General features: G+C 43.7%; 1 protein-coding gene across 1 annotated transcript in view; it reads left to right on the top strand.

Moving 5' to 3' along the window:
* rev3l (REV3 like, DNA directed polymerase zeta catalytic subunit) overlaps positions 1-20,176 on the top strand; it is a 259,050-nt gene that overhangs the window by 132,498 nt on the left and 106,376 nt on the right. Inside the window, exons 7-12 of the mRNA XM_072500038.1 lie at positions 131-235; positions 4,938-5,022; positions 5,112-5,251; positions 6,308-6,433; positions 10,446-10,692; positions 12,413-12,555. Of these exons, the coding sequence (XP_072356139.1) occupies positions 131-235; positions 4,938-5,022; positions 5,112-5,251; positions 6,308-6,433; positions 10,446-10,692; positions 12,413-12,555 (846 nt within the window). The remainder of the gene's footprint in view (positions 1-130; positions 236-4,937; positions 5,023-5,111; positions 5,252-6,307; positions 6,434-10,445; positions 10,693-12,412; positions 12,556-20,176) is intronic.

The raw sequence follows: 20,176 nt of genomic DNA, 5'->3' as shown, positions 1-20,176 counted from the left end.
TTTTGAGTACAGTGTTTAGAAGGTGAATACAAACAATATACCAAGGGTGTATGTTCCAATTTAGGGGTGGTGTTTTAGAGGTGGTGTCCAGCTAGAGTTTGACTATTTTCCTTTTTGTTTTTGTCTGTAGCTCAGGTCGGCAGAAACCCTGGCTTGCAAGCCATATGGGATGATGAGAAACAGCGTCGTCGTGAAAACAATATGTCCTCTCAGATTGAATCACCTGATTCACAGGGTAACTACTGTTTACATGCTGGATGCTTGAGGTGATAATAAAAACATAAACCCAATGGAAGGTTTCTTCGGAACAGAAAGTGCGGGTTGTAGATACCCTGCCCTGCTTTTCTGTCATGTGTGCTGGACGTGTAAGAACAGGAAACTCTCTGTTTTGTCAAATTTGTGAAACTTGTTAGTTATTAGGTTTGAATATTTTTCCCAGTGATAAATCATTGCTCTAGTGGTTTAAGGACAGCATCAGGGTGAAGTTCTTCCACTAGTCTGCCTCTTATTCTGAGATTGTTTCCCTGGTTGGATAAGCCCTCCCACCCCTAATTCTCCCCGGCAGCCAGGGAAAACATCCTTCCTGCAGCTACTCTGTCAAACCCTTTTAAGATTCAATGAGATCAAATCTCATTCTTCTAAGCTGTAGAGAAGACCGGCCCAGTCTCCTCATTCTTCTGAGCTGTAGAGAAGACCGGCCCAGTCTCCTCATTCTTCTAAGCTGTAGAGAAGACTGGCCCAGTCTCCTCATTCTTCTGAGCTGTAGAGAAGACCGGCTCAGCCTCCTCATTCTTCTGAGCAGTAGAGAAGACAAGCCCAGTCTCCTCAGTCTTTTCTCATTGGGGAATCTGCCATCTCTGGAATCAATCTGATGAACCTGCTTTGCACTCCTGTGGCAAGTGTGATGATCTTGGGTGAGGAGACCAAATCTGTGCACACAAGTAGTCTCACCTAAGGCTCTATAACAATTGCAACCAAACATCTTTATCCTGTACTCAAATCCTCTCGCAATAAAGGTCAACATTCCAATTCAAATCTTTCAACTTATCAAATAGTCTAGATTCCTTTGAGCAAGTAGAGGATTTTGAGAAGAGACTTGCATGATAACATTACAACATTAAGGAAGCCGCTGGCCCATGTTGCAGCCAGTTTATGAAGATTTCCCATGTTCTCAGTATAGCAATAATGCTTCCAAGTGGTACCCCCACCTTTTCCTGTTGACATCAATGACTTCTTTCCAGTCCCAGGACAGCAAGTAGTTGGGGCCACCTTCATCTGTTGCCAGCGAAGCATTTTTCCCACATATGCCCAGGTCAGGAAGTTGATCTATTTGACTTGCCTCAAGTTCAGGTGAATTATATTTGGGCCAGCCTTTTGAAGATGGGGCTGAGGCCTTCTGTTGATTGCTTTTTCTTCTTCCTGTCCCCCTTAATGTTAAAGCAGGAAAATCCTGGGGGTGAATTTCGACTTGGATGATATCACTTCTGCTCATTATATGCCCTACCTTCTATTATATTTACAGCTGTAATATCACCAGTGTTGTATTCCTGCTCAAGGCAAAGTCTGTTACTTCATCCTTCATGAGGAATTTTATAGAATCTTGAGTTTCTCCCCTTTAAATTTCTTAAGGGTAAATTTGAAATGGTCTGTAGCTATTTGTAAAACCCTGAAAATACTGATTAGTTCAAAAAGGTATTAATGCATGGGGCTCTTACTGACACTCAATTTTACTAATATATGAAACTTTTAAGCTTATGCAATGTTCATGATTATCCGTATTTTAAAAATTGCCTCGCATTTAGTTTTGAGAGCTGACATTTCTTTTTTTAAAATGCAACCAAAGTCTGCACTTTTCTTCAAAGGTGGTCAAAAAATTGCATTCAAATTTTCATATGTAGCCCCAGATGTAAAGGTGGATTCAGAACCATAGTTTGTGTTGAAAGGCCTTGGTCTTGTGGTTGTAGTGAGGTACTGTAGGTTGTTTTGTGTGGAGTCTATCGAACCTGATATTCTGCATCTTTCAGGATGGTGTTTGGAAACTAGCTGTACACTCCCAAATGGAGAAGCTTATTCATCTGTCCTGAAACTGCTTTGTGTCATCTCAACATCTAGCCTGGTGGATAATAAAATTCCGTTGAACTGAGCAACAATGTACCTGGGCTAAGTTCATAGGTCTGCTTTTAAGTAGACCTATTTAAACTCTGGATGGGATTCCTGGCCGATCCCACCGGTGGCATCTTCTCGTCCCGGAGGCGGATGGTGTGGACAACGGGAAACCCCATTGACAACGGCAGGACTGGAAGATCCTGCTGCCGGCCAATGGTGGTCCGCTTCCGCTGCCACAGTACATGTTGTTTGGGGGGGGGGGGGTATTGAAATGTCTTAATTAGAGGCTCAATAAATATGTGAGGGACATTTAATTTTGATGGTCAGGTGAGAAAGGATAGGAGGAAGATCAAATGGAGCTTAAATGCCAGCGTGGTATAGTTGAGTCAAATAGCTTGTTCCTATAACAAAAACAGAAAATGCTATAAAAACCCAACCGGTCTGGCAGCATCTGTGGCGAAAGAGAATTAATGTTTCAAGTTCATAGAACATAGAACAATACAGCGCAGTACAGGCCCTTCGGCCCACGATGTTGCACCGAAACAAAAGCCATCTAACCTACACTATGCCATTATCATCCATATGTTTATCCAATAAACTTTTAAATGCCCTCAATGTAGGCGAGTTCACTACTGTAGCAGGTAGGGCATTCCACGGCCTCACTACTCTTTGCGTAAAGAACCTACCTCTGACCTCTGTCCTATATCTATTACCCCTCAGTTTAAAGTTATGTCCCCTCGTGCCAGCCATATCCATCCGCGGGAGAAGGCTCTCACTGTCCACCCTATCCAACCCCCTGATCATTTTGTATGCCTCTATTAAGTCTCCTCTTAACCTTCTTCTCTCCAACGAAAACAACCTCAAGTCCATCAGCCTTTCCTCATAAGATTTTCCCTCCATACCAGGCAACATCCTGGTAAATCTCCTCTGCACCCGCTCCAAAGCCTCCACGTCCTTCCTATAATGCGGTGACCAGAACATACGCAATACTCCAAATGCGGCCGTACCAGAGTTCTGTACAGCTGCAACATGACCTCCCGACTCCGGAACTCAATCCCTCTACCAATAAAGGCCAACACTCCATAGGCCTTCTTCACAACCCTATCAACCTGGGTGGCAACTTTCAGGGATCTATGTACATGGACACCTAGATCCCTCTGCTCATCCACACTTTCAAGAACTTTACCATTAACCAAATATTCCGCATTCCTGTTATTCCTTCCAAAGTGAATCACCTCACACTTCTCTACATTAAACTCCATTTGCCACCTCTCAGCCCAGCTCTGCAGCTTATCTATATCCCTCTGTAACCTGCTACATCCTTCCACACTATCGACAACACCACCGACTTTAGTATCGTCTGCAAATTTACTCACCCACCCTTCTGCTCCTTCCTCTAGGTCATTGATAAAAATGACAAACCGCAACGGCCCCAGAACAGATCCTTGTGGTACTCCACTTGTGACTGTACTCCATTCTGAACATTTCCCATCAACCACCACCCTCTGTCTTCTTTCAGCTAGCCAATTTCTGATCCACATCTCTAAATCACCCTCAATCCCCAGCCTCCGTATTTTTTGCAATAGCCTACCGTGGGGAACCTTATCAAACGCTTTGCTGAAATCCATATACACCACATCAACTGCTCTACCCTCGTCTACCTGTTCAGTCACCTTCTCAAAGAATGGTTCTCTACCCATTACTAGCCAAGAAAACGTTTGTATGGCACAAGTGGGTAGCACTGTGGCTTCACAACGCCACGGTCCCAGATTCGATTCCCCGCTGAGTCACTGTCTGTGCGGAGTCTGCATGTTCTCCCCGTGTCTGTATGGGTTTCCTCTGGGTGCTCCGGTTTCCTCCCACAGTCCAAAGACGTGCAGGTTAGGTGGATTGGCCATGCTAAATTGCCCTTCGTATCCAAAAAAAAAAGGTTGAGTGGGGTTATGGGGATAGGGTGGAAGTGAGGGCTTAAGTGGGTCGGTGCAGACTCGATGGGCCGAATGGCCTCCTTCTGCACTGTATGTTCTATGTTCTTCAGAGCTTTTATTTTGGCCTGTTTATATACTGGATGTTTGAGGTGATTTTAAAAAAAAAAAGACATCCCAACAGAAGGTGTCTTAGGGACAGAAACTGCGGGTTGTAGATACCCTGCCCTGCTTTCTCCATAATACAGAAGATGACTTCTGTAAGCATCTTCCTTCATTCTCTGAGACCTGGCAGAACTAAGTGCATTCTCTACCCATTACTAGCCAAGAAATTTGAGGGTCCTGGTCATTTATTAGATGTTTTCTGCTAATCTTTTTTCATATGGTCATCTATTCCTTATGGAGAATGGACTTTTTTTTTACCATTTAAGAACCTGGTCTTTAAACAGTAAAAGCTGTATCATGGATGAAGTGATAGGACTAATACGCTTGAAGAACAGTGAGAAGAAATCCTCAAAATAGTACGGCAAGGGATAAAGGAGTAATCTTGGTGTCAAAAATATTTAAAGCTTGTTTTTGTGATTTCCTTCACTATGGATCCAATTTTTTCTTGCACTATTCTACATACTGTTTTGTAGGCAAAAACAACTAATATTTTTCATGTATTTTTTCTTTGGGAGGGTATATAAAAGATAGTGGCTATGAGATGCTGAGTGTGGAGACGGACAGGACGTTGGAGCAGAGCACACAAACAGATCAGTCTAGATCTTTTGGAATGGGGGAGGAAGCTCCAAAGGCCAACTGGTCTATTTGTGCTACCGTGTTCCTATGACCCAAGGTATTTCACATCGAATGAATTTGTAAGCAAACATTCTTATGATGCGTTTTGTACTTTCTCATTTACAGATCGTGGATCTGTAAATGTTACTGAGAATGAAAGGATCTTCCAACGCAGAATAAAGGAGATTCTACAGCAAAATAACTATTCAGTGTAAGAAGCTTCTTATTGCCTCATTTATGCACTCTTTTATTATTTTGATCAAGGTTTTTTAAAAAAAATTCTTTGCTGTTTTAAACTAGGTTTTTGTCACAACCTGTGGAGGAAATCGAAGAGTTTGAAATGTTACCTTCTAACTTGACATTGCATGTGGATGTAATGTCACCTGAAGCCCTTGCCTGTACGCCTGCTAATCTGGTTGAAATACATAGTGATGCGAAAAGTAAGAAATATTGAAGCTGAACTCTCATTTGTCGGAACCTGCGTCCTTAATTTACCTGTAATGCCAGACTATAAAAATGGTACGAGTCCTGCCAATCTGTGTTTGACTGTTAATTTATTGGGACGATGTTTCAGTTTCACAGTGCTGGAGAATCTTGTAGTTTTCAAATTAAAGGATGTGGAGTCTGGCAGTCGTGTCAGAGGTGGAAAAGTGATGGTCATTATAGGGTCAGGAAAGAATGAGTCAGCAGAGAGCAAAACTCCCTGTACTCTGGATAATCTACCTTAATAGGAAAGGTTTTATTTTTCTGACAGTTGGCCTAAAATCCTCTTTCAGAACATAGAATATAGAACATACAGTGCAGAAGGAGGCCATTCGGCCCATCGAGCCTGCACCGACCCACTTTAAGCCCTCACTTCCACCCTACCTTCCTAACCTTTTTGGACACTGAGGGCAATTTGGCATGTTCAATTCACCTAACCTGCACGTCTTTGGACTGTGGGAGGAAACCGGAGCACCCAGAGGAAGCCCACGCAGACATTGGGAGAACGTGCAGACTCCGCACAGACAGTGACCCAGCGGGGAATCTAACCTGGGACCCTGGTGCTGTGGAGCCACAGTGCTAACCACTGTGCTGCCCTGTAAAAGGCTGGGTACTTCATTCTTTTACAGTTCTGATCTGCCACTAAACCCGAGGTAAAGCGAATATTGACACTCAAAGCTGATTTTAATGTGGTATTTAAACAATCGCATTCATTGACTCTTAGTTAGGAGGAGGGCTCTTGGTTAATAATTAATCCTAGTTCAATAGAAGAGCATACTCAAAAATGTGGGAAAGTTGTCAAAGTTTTTTTCCTGCACTATATTAAGAGCTTTGTGAAGATCAAAGGTATTTAAATCAGATTATCTAATTTCAAATCTTTAGTGCAAATGTGATGCGGAATTAAGGAATACATTTATTCTAAGCAACAGATTTATCGGTTGTCTTTAAAGTGAACTAACATAAATTTATTTGATTTTTTAATTGAATTTTTCTTCGCTCCCTAAAAAACGCAGGGGTGAGTCAAGGAAATGCAGAGACTGAAGAAGCAATAGTTGATGAAGGAACAATTCTAAACATGATGGAGAGCAGCCAGACCTTCCACTCCTCATCTCAAAGGTTAATTCAGTCTCCAATTCTCAGTGAGTATGTAAGATTTAACATTTGTTTTGTTCCACTGACGTTTTTGACAAAATTTAAATTCACTATTGTGGAAATCTTCTTTGTTAATGTAGAGGAAAAGCATTGTTGCAACAGTGGTTCTGAAAGCTGTTCCTCTCCTGGTGCTGGACCAGAGATTAGATCCAGCATTGACAGCAGTTCTTGTGATATTAAACCACTCTTATGCAGACTCTGTTGGCTAATACGTTCTATTTGAGCACACAGTTGCCGATCCGTTGTCCATAAAGAAAGGGGTTGGGAAGGAAGGGGAATTGTTCCCCCTCACTTTTTCCATCTTTGCCTTGCAAGTCGCAATGCCCTGGCCCATATCTTGTACCTATTTTAAAGTTCCTCTCCCATCTATCCTCGTGTTCTCGCTTACTTCATTTCCTCCATGAGATCCACCTCCCCGTGGCACATTCCCACTTTCTAGCCGACCATACGGACAAGTAGGTAATTCGGCCCATCGAATCCACTCTGCTATTCAATGAGATAATGGCTGATCTGATATAATCCTCAACTCCACTTCCCATAAGCCTTGATTCCCTTCCTGATTAAAAAAATCTATCGATCTCAGCTTTGAACATGCTTAATGACCCAGCCTCTACTGCTCTCCGCGGTAAACATCCAATACCCTCTGAGAGAAGAAATAACTCCTCATCTCTGTCTGAAATGGGCGACCCCTTACCCTGAGATTATGCCCTCTGGTCCTAGACTGTCTCACAAGAGGAGTCATCCTCTCAGCATCTACCTGCCAAGCCTCCCGAAAAAAAATCCCCTCTACCTTAATAAGGTCATCTCTCATTCTTCCAAACTCCAATGAGTACAGGCCCAAACTACTTAACCTCTCCTCATAAAATCCCTCTATACCCAAGATCAACCTAGCGAACCTCCTCTGAACTGCCTCCAATGCCAGTATATCTTTCCTTAAATTGGGGGAATAAAACTGTTCACTACCCAGAGCACGGTGGACGCTGGGACATTGAGTAAACTTAAAGAAGATATAGACAGATTTTCATTAATGGGTTGAAGGATTATGGAGAACTGGGCAGGAAAGTGGGGTTGAGGCGGAGATGAGATCAGACATGATCGTATTGAATGGCAGAGTAGGCTCGAGGGGCTGAATTGCCAACTCCATCTCCTAGTTCATATGTTCAATGTATTTCAGGTGTGGTCTAACTAGTGTGTTGTATAGTTTCAGCAGGACCCCCCAAACTTTATATTCAATTATTTTTGAAATAACATTCCATTTGCCTTTTCAATCATCTGCTGAACTTGCATGCTAGTTTTTTGTGATTTATGCACGAGGACCCTTAAATCCCCCTTGTGCTGCTGTTTTTTTTTTTGTGATCTTTCTCTATTTAAATAATATTCAGCTCCTTTATTCTTCCTACCAAAGTGCATAATGTCACATTTTCCGACATATTTCATCTGATAAGTTTTTGCCCACTCCTTTAACTTGTCTATATCCCTCAGTAGCCTCTTTGTATCATCCTTACGACTTGCCTTCCTGCCTATTTTTGTGTCATCCGCAAACTTGGCAATGGTACATTCACTTCCCTCGTCCAAGTCATTATTATATATTATAAATAATTGTGGTCCCAGCACAGATTCCTGTGGCACTCCACCAGTTACAGATTGCCATCCTGAAAATACCTCTCTTATTTCCCCCCCCCCCCCCGGGTTCTTATTGAATGAATGAAAGAATGAAAATCGTTTATTGTCACAAGTAGGCTTCAAATGAAGTTACTGTGAAAAACCCCTAGTTGCCACATTCCGGCGCCTGTTCGGGGAGGTCGGCACGGGAATTGAACCGTGCTGCTGGCCTGCCTTGGTTTTCTTTCAAAGCCAACGATTTAGCCCTGTGCTAAATCATTGGCTTTGAAAGCAAACCCCTTATTAAGAACAATAGAACATTACAGCGCAGTACAGGCCCTTTGGCTCTCGATGTTGCGCCGACCTGTGAAACCAATCTAAAGCCCATCTTCACTATTCCATTATCATCCATATGTTTATCCAATGGCCATTTAAATGCCCTTAATGTTGGCGAGTCCACTACTGTTGCAGGCAGGGCATTCCACGCCCTTACTACTCTCTGAGTAAAGAACCTACCTCTGACATCTGCCCTATATCTATCTCCCCTCAATTTAAAGTTATGTCCCCCTCGTGCTAGCCATCACCATCCGAGGAAAAAGGCTCTCACTGTGCACCCATTAAGTAGTCTTTGTGTGGTACCTTATTGAACACTTTTTGGAAATCCAAGTATATTACATCTACTGGTTCCCCTTCATCTATACTGCTCATTACCACCTCGGGGTCCTAATAAACTTGTCAGGCATGATTTCCCCAATATGAAGCTATGCTGACTCTCTTTGATTATTCTAGCAGTTTCCCAAAGACAAGAGGTTAAGCTTACTTACTTACTTTTCAAATCCTCTGGGAGTTTTCCAGAATTTAAGGATTCTTGGAAAATTCCTACCACTATCTCTAGTTACTTCCTATAATTGTTCTCCCATGCCCAATCCCTGTGCCCCTCATGCTTATCTGAATCTCTCAAGTGTTCCTCACCCATTGGCACTTGCACACTTGGCTTCTCAATCATCGTGTTCATTCTTCATATATCACCAATCCTCCCTCTCCTTAACCCTTACTGCTCTCCTCCCTCCTGGTGTTGTCTTTCTTATTTGTTTCAACTGATATGTCAATATTGAATCTTTGAATCCCTGCAGTGCAGAAGGAGGCCATTCACCCCATCGAGTCTGCATCGACCATCTGAAAGAGCACCCTACTTAGGCACAATCTCCCACCCTATCCCCATAGCCCCACTTAACCGTTGGACACTAAGGGACAATTTAGCGTGGCCAATCCACTTAGCTTGCACATCTTTGAACTGTGGGAGGAAACCGGCGCACCCGCGGGAAACCCACGCACACACTGGGAGAAAGTGCAAGCTCTACACAGACAGTGACCCGAGGTCAGAATTGAATCCGGGTCCCTGGTGCTGTGATTCAGCAGTGCTAACCACCGTGCCACCACAAATTTTCTATTTTTGTTTTGCCACTTATCCGCCCATTTTGACCATCCTGTCTATATCTTCCTGTAACCCAAGACAGTCAACCTCACTGTTAACCACTCTGGTAATCTTTGTGTCATCTGCAAACTTACTGATCCTACCCACCACATAGTCATCTATGTCATTTATATAAATGACAAACAATAGGGGAGCCAGCACAGATCCCTATGGTCGCCACTGATCACTGGCTTCCAGACACTAAAGCAGCCATTAATCATCGCCCTCTGTCTCCTACAGCTACGCCAATTATAAATCCGCCTTATCAAATCATCCTGTATCCCATGTGCATTGCCTTCTTAATAAGTCTCCCATGTGGGACCTTGTCAAAGGCTTTGCTGAAAACCATGTAAACTGCATCAATTGCACTATCTTCATCTATACACTTGGTTACATGCAGAAAAAATTCAATCAAATTTGTTAGGCATGACCTCCCTTCGACAAAGCCATGCTGACTATCCCTGACCAAACCTTGCCTCTCCAAGTGGAGCTAGATTCTCTCCTTCAGAACCAAACCACTGGCGTGAGACTCGCCGATCTGTAGTTCCCTGACTTACCTTTACAACTTTTCTTAAATAGTGGGACCACATTAGCTGTTCTCCAGTCCTCTGGCACCTCCCCTGTGGCCCAAGAGGATTTAAACCTTTGGGTTAGAGCCCCGACAATCTCCTCCCACAGGAGCCTAGGACACAATTTTTCTGCACCTGGAGATTTGTTCACTTTTAAGCCCGCCAATATCTCCAATACCTGGTCACTCCCTATGACAATTCGCTCAAGAACCTCACAATCTCTCTCCCCGAGTTCCATAACTACTAATATGGCCATATCTACTTTGAAATCACCTCAAGGTACTTAGTTTTGTAAGTGTGTGAAATTTAATGCTTGCAAACTACAATATTTTCAATATGTAACTGTTCAAATAGATGCCAGTCAGGACGAGGCAATAGTGCATCTCTTAGCTGGGTTAGAGGAAGATGGGTTTGGGAATGCAAGATCCCCGTTTGCGCCTGGTAGATCTTCGCAACAACAATCTGCAGGAAATTGTAGCTACCAGCAGAATAGCGATGATGAAGAGAATGAGCCGGAAATTCAAAAGGAAGAGTTGGAACTCAGTTTAATAATGTCTCAGCGTTGGGATGGTGATTTTCCGGATAATGTTGGGAAAATGAGGTAAGAAGTTTTTTTTTTAGAAAATATTTTATTGAAGCATTTGTCATTTTCACAGTTTACAGTTTAACACTTTAACATTCCTTAAACAACCGCGCGGGCTGACATACGCAAAAAGCCTAAGAGGTAAGAAGCTTATACATCAAGTGTATCAAATTCTTGGAAAAGCACAGTACGTTCTGGGAATGATTTTTGAGTACCTTTTATTCCTGTCCATCTGCAGGCAATATTTCCTCAATATTGAACCAAAAAAAGAATAGTATGGTATAAACTCTAATATGAGCACTCTACCAGCAATACACCAATGTTCTCATGTTACCTGAATTTGTTATTTAATTGTTGACTTGCAATGTTTCACAGTTTTAGTCAACCAATGTTAGGTTGACCTAAGCCATCGCCATTGACTCTGGGTACAAACTTTTCTCGCCATCCTCTCCACTTCTATCTTTTTGCTGAATCGAATTGTTTGCAATCTCTGCCCTGTCCAGTTGATCTGCTAACCCCATATTCCTCCATTCCTCTGACTCCCCAGTGAGGGGGAGAAATTTCTATTGAAGCCAGAAACTTGTTGAACTTTTGCATTGAAAATCTGCTTTAAAAATCTATATTGTACAGAAATACTCGTGTTGGTTCAAAGTTGTTTAATTCACCCATATTGAACAATTTAAATTGTCTAAAAGGGCCTTTGCATAATTTGATTCTGATTTTTTTTTTTAAGCTTTGAATTATCAGGAGTAGCTCATTATGCTGAATAATGCTATTTATTGTGCTAAATACAGTCCTTTTTGTGAAGATGTTTCGCTAAATTCTGTAGTGTCATAACACCAGTGGTTAAATATAAATAAGTAATTTACTTTTCTGCAATTGGTGCCTAGACACTGAACAGTAGATATCTGTGATGTGGAGATGCCGGCGTTGGACTGGGGTGAGCACAGTACGAAGTCTTACAACACCAGGTTAAAGTCCAACAGGTTTGTTTCGATGTCACTAGCTTTCGGAGCGCTGCTCCTTCCTCAGGTGAAGGAAGGAGCAGCGCTCCTTCACCTGAGGAAGGAGCAGCGCTCCGAAAGCTAGTGACATCGAAACAAACCTGTTGGACTTTAACCTGGTGTTGTAAGACTTCGTACTGAGCAGATATCTGGTAACTGGTCCTTTCTCTCTGACAAGGCATGTAGGTGAGGTGCAGACATCCAGTAATTTACATATCCTGCAATTTTATGGAAATTCTACTGGCCGATTGCAATCATTACACAATTTAATTTAACTGGTTTTGAAGGGAGGGGACTGAGTTTATCTTCATTCTTTCAGCATTTGAGATGACATTGACTCTGGGGAACAGTGGATTTGGTGAGTCAGGTCATAAGAAAATATGAAATAGGAACAGACCATACACCCCCCTCAAGCTTGCTCGGCAATCCAATGCAGATTTGTGATTGATCTGCCTCAACATCCTCTGAAAAAGCAAAAGTCAGGCTTTCCCAGCCTGTTATAAATGAAGGAGCATCCACAATCCTCTAGGGTAGAGAATTCCCAATATTTGCAAGCCTCTGAGCGATGAAATCTCCTCCTCCTCAGTCTGAAATGCTCTACCCCTTTATCCTGAGACCATGCTCCCGTATTCCAGTACAGTTTCCAATCCAATAGGAGATTGCTGATGTTGAAAATGCTTGAAGCAATGAAATATCTTTGGTGCAGAGTTATTTGAAAGAAAGTAATGTTTCAGATTTTCAGAGAAGAATTTAAGTGACTGCTCATCAGAGGAAGATAATGCGTTTTCTGATGGTCAGATGGAGTGGCGAGGAAATCGGAGCATGATGGCTAATCTTTCTATTCCTCAGCTTGATGGAGCTGCAGATGAGAATACTGGTATGCATCTTTTTTTGTCTTGTGGTGTACCGAATGTCTAGATCAGCATACATGGCATGCAGATATTTCATGTACTGGGGGGAAAATTGCATTCTTGATGCAGTGGCTTAATTTCGGTCTATGGCAAAATTGAAGATACCCTTTAACTGTACTGCTTGTTACATTTTTGAATCAATAGATTGATCAAACAATTGTTCTAACCCAGAAAGCCAGGTAATGTAGGATAGAACTAGAGTCAATCATGGCATAATATTTTTGGTTTTTTACAGAGATTTGCATTACAAACATGCTCCTCCTAACCCAAACAACCACTGTTTCGATTTGTTCTGGTTTATAAAAGCACAAGTGAATCCCCACTTAATGACCACCTTCTGCAAACCATTAAATTCAATTAATATACAAATAACGATTTCCTTTCATAAAGCCATGTTGACTCATTGTAATTTTCTCCTTGCACTAATGCTTACTAGATTCCAGCATTTTCGTGACAACTGGCACCAGGCTAACTGGCCCTCAATGCTGTTTTCTCTCTCCCTTCCTTTCTTGAATAACGTTACATTTGCTGCCTTCCACACCCTGTGATCCTTCCAGAATCTATGGAATTTTTGATGGTTTCACCAATGTGTCTAGTCTGTAGCCACCCCTTTTAGAACCTTAGGGGTGTAGGTTATCGGGTCCAGTGGATTGGTTAGCTTTTCGTCACATTAATTCCACAAGCACTTTATTGATTCCTTAGAAGCTTGGTCCTTTCCCTGCTTTTTAATATGCAAGCAATATGCTCCAGGATTTTCTGAATGGTGAGATGGCGAGAGCCAAGCAACTATTGGAATGCCCAAAGCTCTCTTTCAGGAGTGTTTACGAGCATGACATGAAGGCTTTAAATATCAATTGTCACACCTGACTATACAGGAAAACGATGACGCCTCCTGTGGGCTGGCATGCATCACCACAATGGCCAGTGGCTTGGCAACAGATGCCATTGCTGAAAGCTACAACCCACAGTGACACTTGGAATCTTCCTGTGTGGCAGAACCTGCCTCTTCAACCACCAGTGCAGGTGTGCTATAGGCAGGCACTCCATCTGAAATGGATAATTTGCTGCATGCCCATCATCTTTCCTAGATGGAAGGATGCAGATGATGACTATGAAAATGGTCTCTGTCGTTTCCTTATTCCCCAAGTAATTTTTCCTGTCAGTCTTTAAGGAACCCACATTTACTGTCCGTGCTGTCTTCATTTTTATGGTAACTCTTTAACAGTTTTGATATTTCATTTGCTTTTCCTCCCTCTTTGAGGTACTAATGGACTGGAAGCCAAATTAGGTCAGGTGAGCGTAAGGTTAATGTCTGAGTGGAGCTTGGTGTGTTCTTGGATATGAGCAGCAGAGTTTTCGAATGAGTGCAACTCAACAATTTAAACAGCGGCAGTCTTGCAGTCGGCTCCAGGGAAGAATGTAGATGGTCCAAAGTGAACTTAGGAAAGAGCCTCAATTATTTGGCAAATGCATTTCATACTCCCATCTCCCCCAGTATCACACCAACGTGACTCGATAATTTATTGGAGCAAAGGGTTGGAGACGCGAAGAGCACATGCAGAGAAAGCGGGCAGGAAGACCGGGAGGCTGTTGAATCTGGGTATAGCAGTAGCAGGAAGGCAATAGCCTATTGTATGTGGAGTCGGCAAACAGGCTGCAGATTGGTGTTGGTGGAGAAACAGATTCCAGGCAAGATATGAGCCAGCAAGTGGCGCTTTCAGGGATCCAGGCAAGTAGCAGATTGTGGAAATGTCTCTGGGTCAATCAACATGCAAGAACGGAAGTAAAGTTTACATAATTCCCACCTATTCTGAAAGAGTTGCAGATCTAAGGGAAAAGGAAAAAAAGATGACTTGAGCACACTTTTGGTAGATGTGATTTCTTTCAGGAGTCACTGAAAATCGATGTACAAGATAAAAGTTTCAATCACATACTTGCATCAGCTCGATGTGAAGGGCACACTAATACCACAGACCATTGGATAGTTTGGCTTCTTTCAATACTGACATGTTTTACTGTAGTGAGGAACTGTCCTACATGGGAATAACTCGGGAGCTAAATTGGGGAGGGGAGAGACATCACAGGACAAGGAGTCACGTGGGATGAATATCCCAGAAAGCTTTTAATTTAAATTAATCGACTATAAAGTAAAACTTGATCCAGTAATTACTGTATAGACTAATGCCAATTTGATCATTGGATGGGGTTGGAACTGCAGTCATCCAGGCAAGTGGAGAATATTCCATCACCATCTTGACTTATGCCCTTTAGATGGACAGGTTTTTAGGAGGCAAGAGGTGAATTATCACAGAATTCTCAACCCTGACCTAATATTGTAGTCAAGATATTTATGTGACTAATCCAGTTCAGTTTCTGGTTAATGGTAAGCCCCTATATGTTGATTGTGGGGGATTTAGCAACTGTAATGTAATTGAATGCCATGGGGTGATGCCTAGATTCTCTCTTGTTGGAGATGGTCACTGCCTGGCCCCTGTGTGGTGCAAATGCTACTTATCAGCCCAAACTGAATTTTGACCGCGTGATGGACACAGACTGCTTCAGTATCTGAGGAGTGAAGAATGGTGCTGAACATTGTGCATTCATCAGCATGCATCTCCACCTCCTGAACTAGTTATGGAGGGAAAGTCATTGTTGAAACAGCTGAAGATGGCTGAGCTTAGAACAGTAATAGGCTTGCCAGTAAAGTTGAAACCCATGGAATAAAAGGGACGGTGGATTTACATACATAGATACATAGAGGATAGGTGCAGGAGGAGGCCTTTTGACCCTTCAGGCCTGCTCCGCCATTCATCACGATCATGGCTGGTCATCCAACTCAATAGCCTAATCCTGCTTTCTCCTCATAGCCTTTGATCTCATTCTCCCCAAGTGCTATATCCAGCTGCCTCTTGAATATATTCAAAGTTTTAGCATCAACTACTTCCTGTGGTAATGAATTCCACAGGCTCACCACTCTTTGTGTGAAGAAGTGTCTCCTTATGTCTGTCCGAAATGGTTTACCCTGAATCCTCAGACTGCGACCTCTGGTTCTGGACACACCCATCATTGGTAACATCTTCCCTGCATCTACCCTGTCTAGTCCTGTTAGAATTTTATAAGTCTCTATGAGATTCCCCCCTCATTCTTCTGAACTCCAGTGAGAACAATCCCAACCTCGTCAATCTCTCCTCGTATGACCGTCCCGCCACCCCTGGAATCAGTCTGGTAAACCTTCACTGCACTCCCTCGAGAGCAAGAACATCCTTCCTCAGAGAAGACCAAAACTGCACGCACTACTCCAAGTGTGGCTTCACCAAGGCACTGTACAACTGCAGCAGCACATCCCTGCTTCTATACTCGAAACCTCTCGCAATGAAGGCCAACATACCATTAGCCTTCTTTACTGTGCTGCACCTGCATGCTTACCTTCAGCGACTGGTGCACAAGGACACCCAGGTCCCGCTGCGCACTCCCCTCTCCCAATTTACAACCATTCAGGTAGTAATCTGCCTTCCTGTTTTTGCTTCCAAAATGAATGACCTCCCACTTATCCAAATTATACTGCATCTGCCATTGATTTGCCCACTCGCCCAACCTGCCCAGATCTTGCTGTAGGATCCCTGCATCCTCGTCACAATTCACCCTCCCACCTAATTTGGTATCATCTGCAAACTTTGAGATGTTACATTTTGTTCCCTCATCCAAATCATTAATATATATTGTGAATAGCTGGCTGAGTGACTGGAACAGAGAATAGTGGTGAATGATTAAAACAATGTATAAAAAGATATGTCATGCAGTTGATAGCGAAGAGGATAGCTGTTCCTCAGAATGATATCAATGGTTTGGTTGAGTGGGCGGAAAAGTGGCAAACTGAATTAAATCCGGAAAAGCGTGAAGTAATGCATTTGCGGAGGCCAAACAAAGAAAGGGAATACTCATTAAATGGGAGGATTTAAGGCCAGCACGGTGGTGCAGTAGTAGCCTCACGACGCTGAGGTCTCTGGTTCAATCCCGACTCTGGGTCACTGTCCGTGTGGAGTTTGCACATTCTCCCTGTGTCTGCGTGGGTTTCGCCCCCACAACCCAAAAGATCTTCAGGGTAGGTGGAATGGCCATGCTAAATTGCCCCTTAATTTGAAAAAAATAATTGGGTACTTTAAATTTATATTTAAAAAAAAATAGGAGGATTTGAGAGGGATTGCGGAAGTGAGACAGGTTGGAGTGCATGTCCACAGGTCCTTGAGGTTGGTGGACAAGAAATCATATTGAATGCCTTCCTTTATTGGGTGAGATATTAAACAGGAATGTAATAATGGAAATGCTAGCTAGTCCGCTGCTGCAGGTTTTGTGCAGTTCTGGTCACCACATTACCGAAAGGACAAAATTGATCAGGAGAGTGCAGAGGAGATTTAAAAACAAATGTTCTCGGAGCTGGGTCAGAGGGGTTGATTCCCAGTGGGTCAGAATGGAGGAGAGTTGGGGGTCGGGATTGAAGGCGCTAGCAACAGCGCCGCTCCCGATAGCTCCGGGGAGATACTCAGGGAGTCCGGTAATAATAGATTCATTGAGAATTTGGAGGCAGTTTCGCCATCACTTCGAGTTGGGGGCAGGGTCAAGGGAAATGTTGATTCGGGGGAACCACAGATTTGAACCAGGGAAGTGGGATGGAAATTTTCGGAAATGGGAGGAGAAGGGGATTAAGACACTAAAAGATTTGTTTCTTAGGGGTCGGTTTCCAGGATTGAAGGAGCTGGAAGCGAAGTATGGGCTGGAGCAGGGGGAAATGTTTAGATACATGCAGGTTCGAGATTTTGCCAGAAAGGAGATACAGAAAGCTTCCACCCGGTGGAGCCGGCCTCCACATTGCTGGAGGAGGTGCTGACGACGGGTGGACTGGAGAAGGGGGTAATGGCGGTTTACGGAGCTATTTTGGAAGAGGAGAAGGCACCACTGGAAGGGATCAAAGCAAAGTGAGAGGAAGAGTTGGGAGAGGATATGGAGGAGGGGTTCTGGTGTGAGGTGCTACGGAGAGTGAATGCCTCCACCTCATGCGCAAGGTTGGGGCTGATACAGATGAAGGTGGTACACAGAGCACACCTCACGAGGATGAGTCGATTCTTTGAAGGAGTAGAGGATGTGTGTAAACGTTGCCCGGGGGGGGGGGGGGGGGGGGGTGCTGCTAATCATGTTCATATGTTTTGGTCCTGTCCAAAGCTAGAGGATTACTGGAAGGAGGTTTTTAGGGTAATTTCTGAAGTGCTGCACGTGAAACTGGACCCGGGCCCCCGGGAGGCCATATTCGGGGTGCCGGACCAGCCAGGGTTGTAAACTGGTGCGGAGGCAGATGTTGTAGCCTTCACCTCGTTGCTCGCCCAAAGGTGGATCCTGATAGGTTGGAGAGCAACCTCTCCACCCTGTGCCCTGGCGTGGTGGGGGGACCTGTTGAAATACTTGACTCTTGAGAAGGTTAAGTTTAAACTGAGGGGAAGGATGGAGGGGCTGTACAATTCATGGGCATTATTCATTATGCACTTTCAAGAACTGGATAACATCGAACATTAGTTGGGCCGTGTGGGTGGAGGGTTGGGGGAGGGGGGCTGTGTGTGTTAATGGCGACTATGAGTGATCACTAATTCCTTTTTGTCATTTGTTTGTGTGAACATGCGGGCTAATGTTTGGGGTTTGGTTGGAGGATGGGATCGTTATTGATATGGGGATTGACATATTTGTTACTGATTATTGTTTATTATTGGTGGGTGTAAATTTGGGAGAAAATGTGAAAAAGGAGAATAAAAAATACTAAAAAAAAACAAAATGTTCCCAGGGCTGGAAAATTGCAACACTGAGGAGAGATTGGATAGGCTAGGGCTGTTTTCCTTGGAACAGGAGTGACCTAATTGAGGTGTACAAAATTTGAGGGGCCTAGATAGGATACACAGGAAAAATGTTTCCCCTAGCTGAGGGCCCAATTACCAGGGGGTTTGGATTTAAGGTGATTGATAGAAGGATTAGAGGGAACATGAGGAAAACCCCTTTCACCCAGAGAGTTATCTGGAATTCACTGCCTAAGCTGCAGTTGAGGCTGAAACATGGGTACCTGGATCTGCACTGAAAATGGTGCAATCGGCAAGGCTACGGACTGGGTACTGTGATTAAAATGAGCGACTAGGTTCTTTATTTGGCTGATGCAGACACGATGAGCTGAATGGTCTCTTTCTGCGCCATAACTTTATGGTTCTATGGTACACAGTGGAGTTTCCTCGGGTCAGTATTGGTACCATTGCTTTTCTTTATCTTTATTAATGACCTTGACTTGAGTGTGCAGAGCACAATTCCAACCTTTGCAGGTGTCACAAAACTTGGAAGCAATGTGAACAGTGAAAATGATAGTGATAGGCTTCAAGAGGACATGGGTGTGTCACACGGTGGAAAGGGCAAACACATGGGAGGCAAAAGATTAATGTGGAGCAGTGATTCATTTTGGTACAAAGAATAAGAAAAGGCAAGACAAAACAAAAGGTACAATTCTAAATGTTGTTCAGGAGAAGAAGAACTTGGAAAGGTTTCAATATTCTGAGAGCGGGGAATAATGTGGAGGGGGCGCTGGGGGGAGACCTTCCAACAGATATTAATCTATTTAAATGTATGGTCCGGAAACGTCGGGCTGATTTAACGGAAAGGTTTCTAAATGTTATCTGTGGCAGGTTTGCTGGGAGTTACCTGATGGTTCTGCTGGCGAGTTCCCCACCGCTATCTAAGGACACTTAGTCACGTTTTAGAGCCCGGGGAGGTTTCTCGCTGGTTTAGCTCACACTTAGAATTTATTTCAGCACCAGGGAGCTGAACTCCAATTGGGCCGCTATTTTAAAAGGGGGCCCCGATCTCTAAGTGAGCTTGTGGGTCCCCCACATCTCCCACCTGTCATAATATACACCTGTATGTCATGGTGCAGACACACACACACACACTGGACATGCAGTGGGATCAATCAGCATACACCACACCGCAGCCAATCACCGGTGAGAGCACACGCACTATAAATTCAGGGGACAGGAGAGCTCACACTCATTCTAGTAGCAACCAGCTTCAGCTCACAGCCTGCAACACAGACATTCACCATGTGCTGAGTGCATCACCTGGTTAGGACTACGCAAGGGTCAACAGTTAAATCTGGTATTGCATTTACCCACAGTTCAAGTATGTTAATATAGTTAACCTTATAGTAAAATAGAGTTGCACCACTTCCAGTGTTGGTGACCTGTTTGTGATCCAGAACACCCAACACATCATGGTACAAGGAGTGGTTGCATACTAGCACTTCTGAGACCCACCTGCAACTAATCAGCATCCGGCATCCTGATGTATGGAGAACATTGGCATGCCGCCGCCACTCCGCATCGCCAGCACCTCAGCGTACAGTGACAACCAGCAACGATGCCCAGGCAAGATGTTCAAGATCCGGGTTCCGCAGCAGCTCCAGTGCCACGGCGATCTCCGCGAAAACTGGCGGGCATTCCGGCAAAAGTTTGAAATCTTCCTGCTGGCAGCCGAACTAGAAGACCTGGCCGACCTTGAAAAAACAGA

This window comes from Scyliorhinus torazame, chromosome 4 (genome assembly GCF_047496885.1).
Source record: "Scyliorhinus torazame isolate Kashiwa2021f chromosome 4, sScyTor2.1, whole genome shotgun sequence".
In the NCBI taxonomy this organism is placed as follows: Eukaryota; Metazoa; Chordata; class Chondrichthyes; order Carcharhiniformes; family Scyliorhinidae; genus Scyliorhinus; species Scyliorhinus torazame.
Note: the sequence above shows the minus strand (reverse complement) of the source record. Positions and strands in the feature narration are given on the sequence as shown.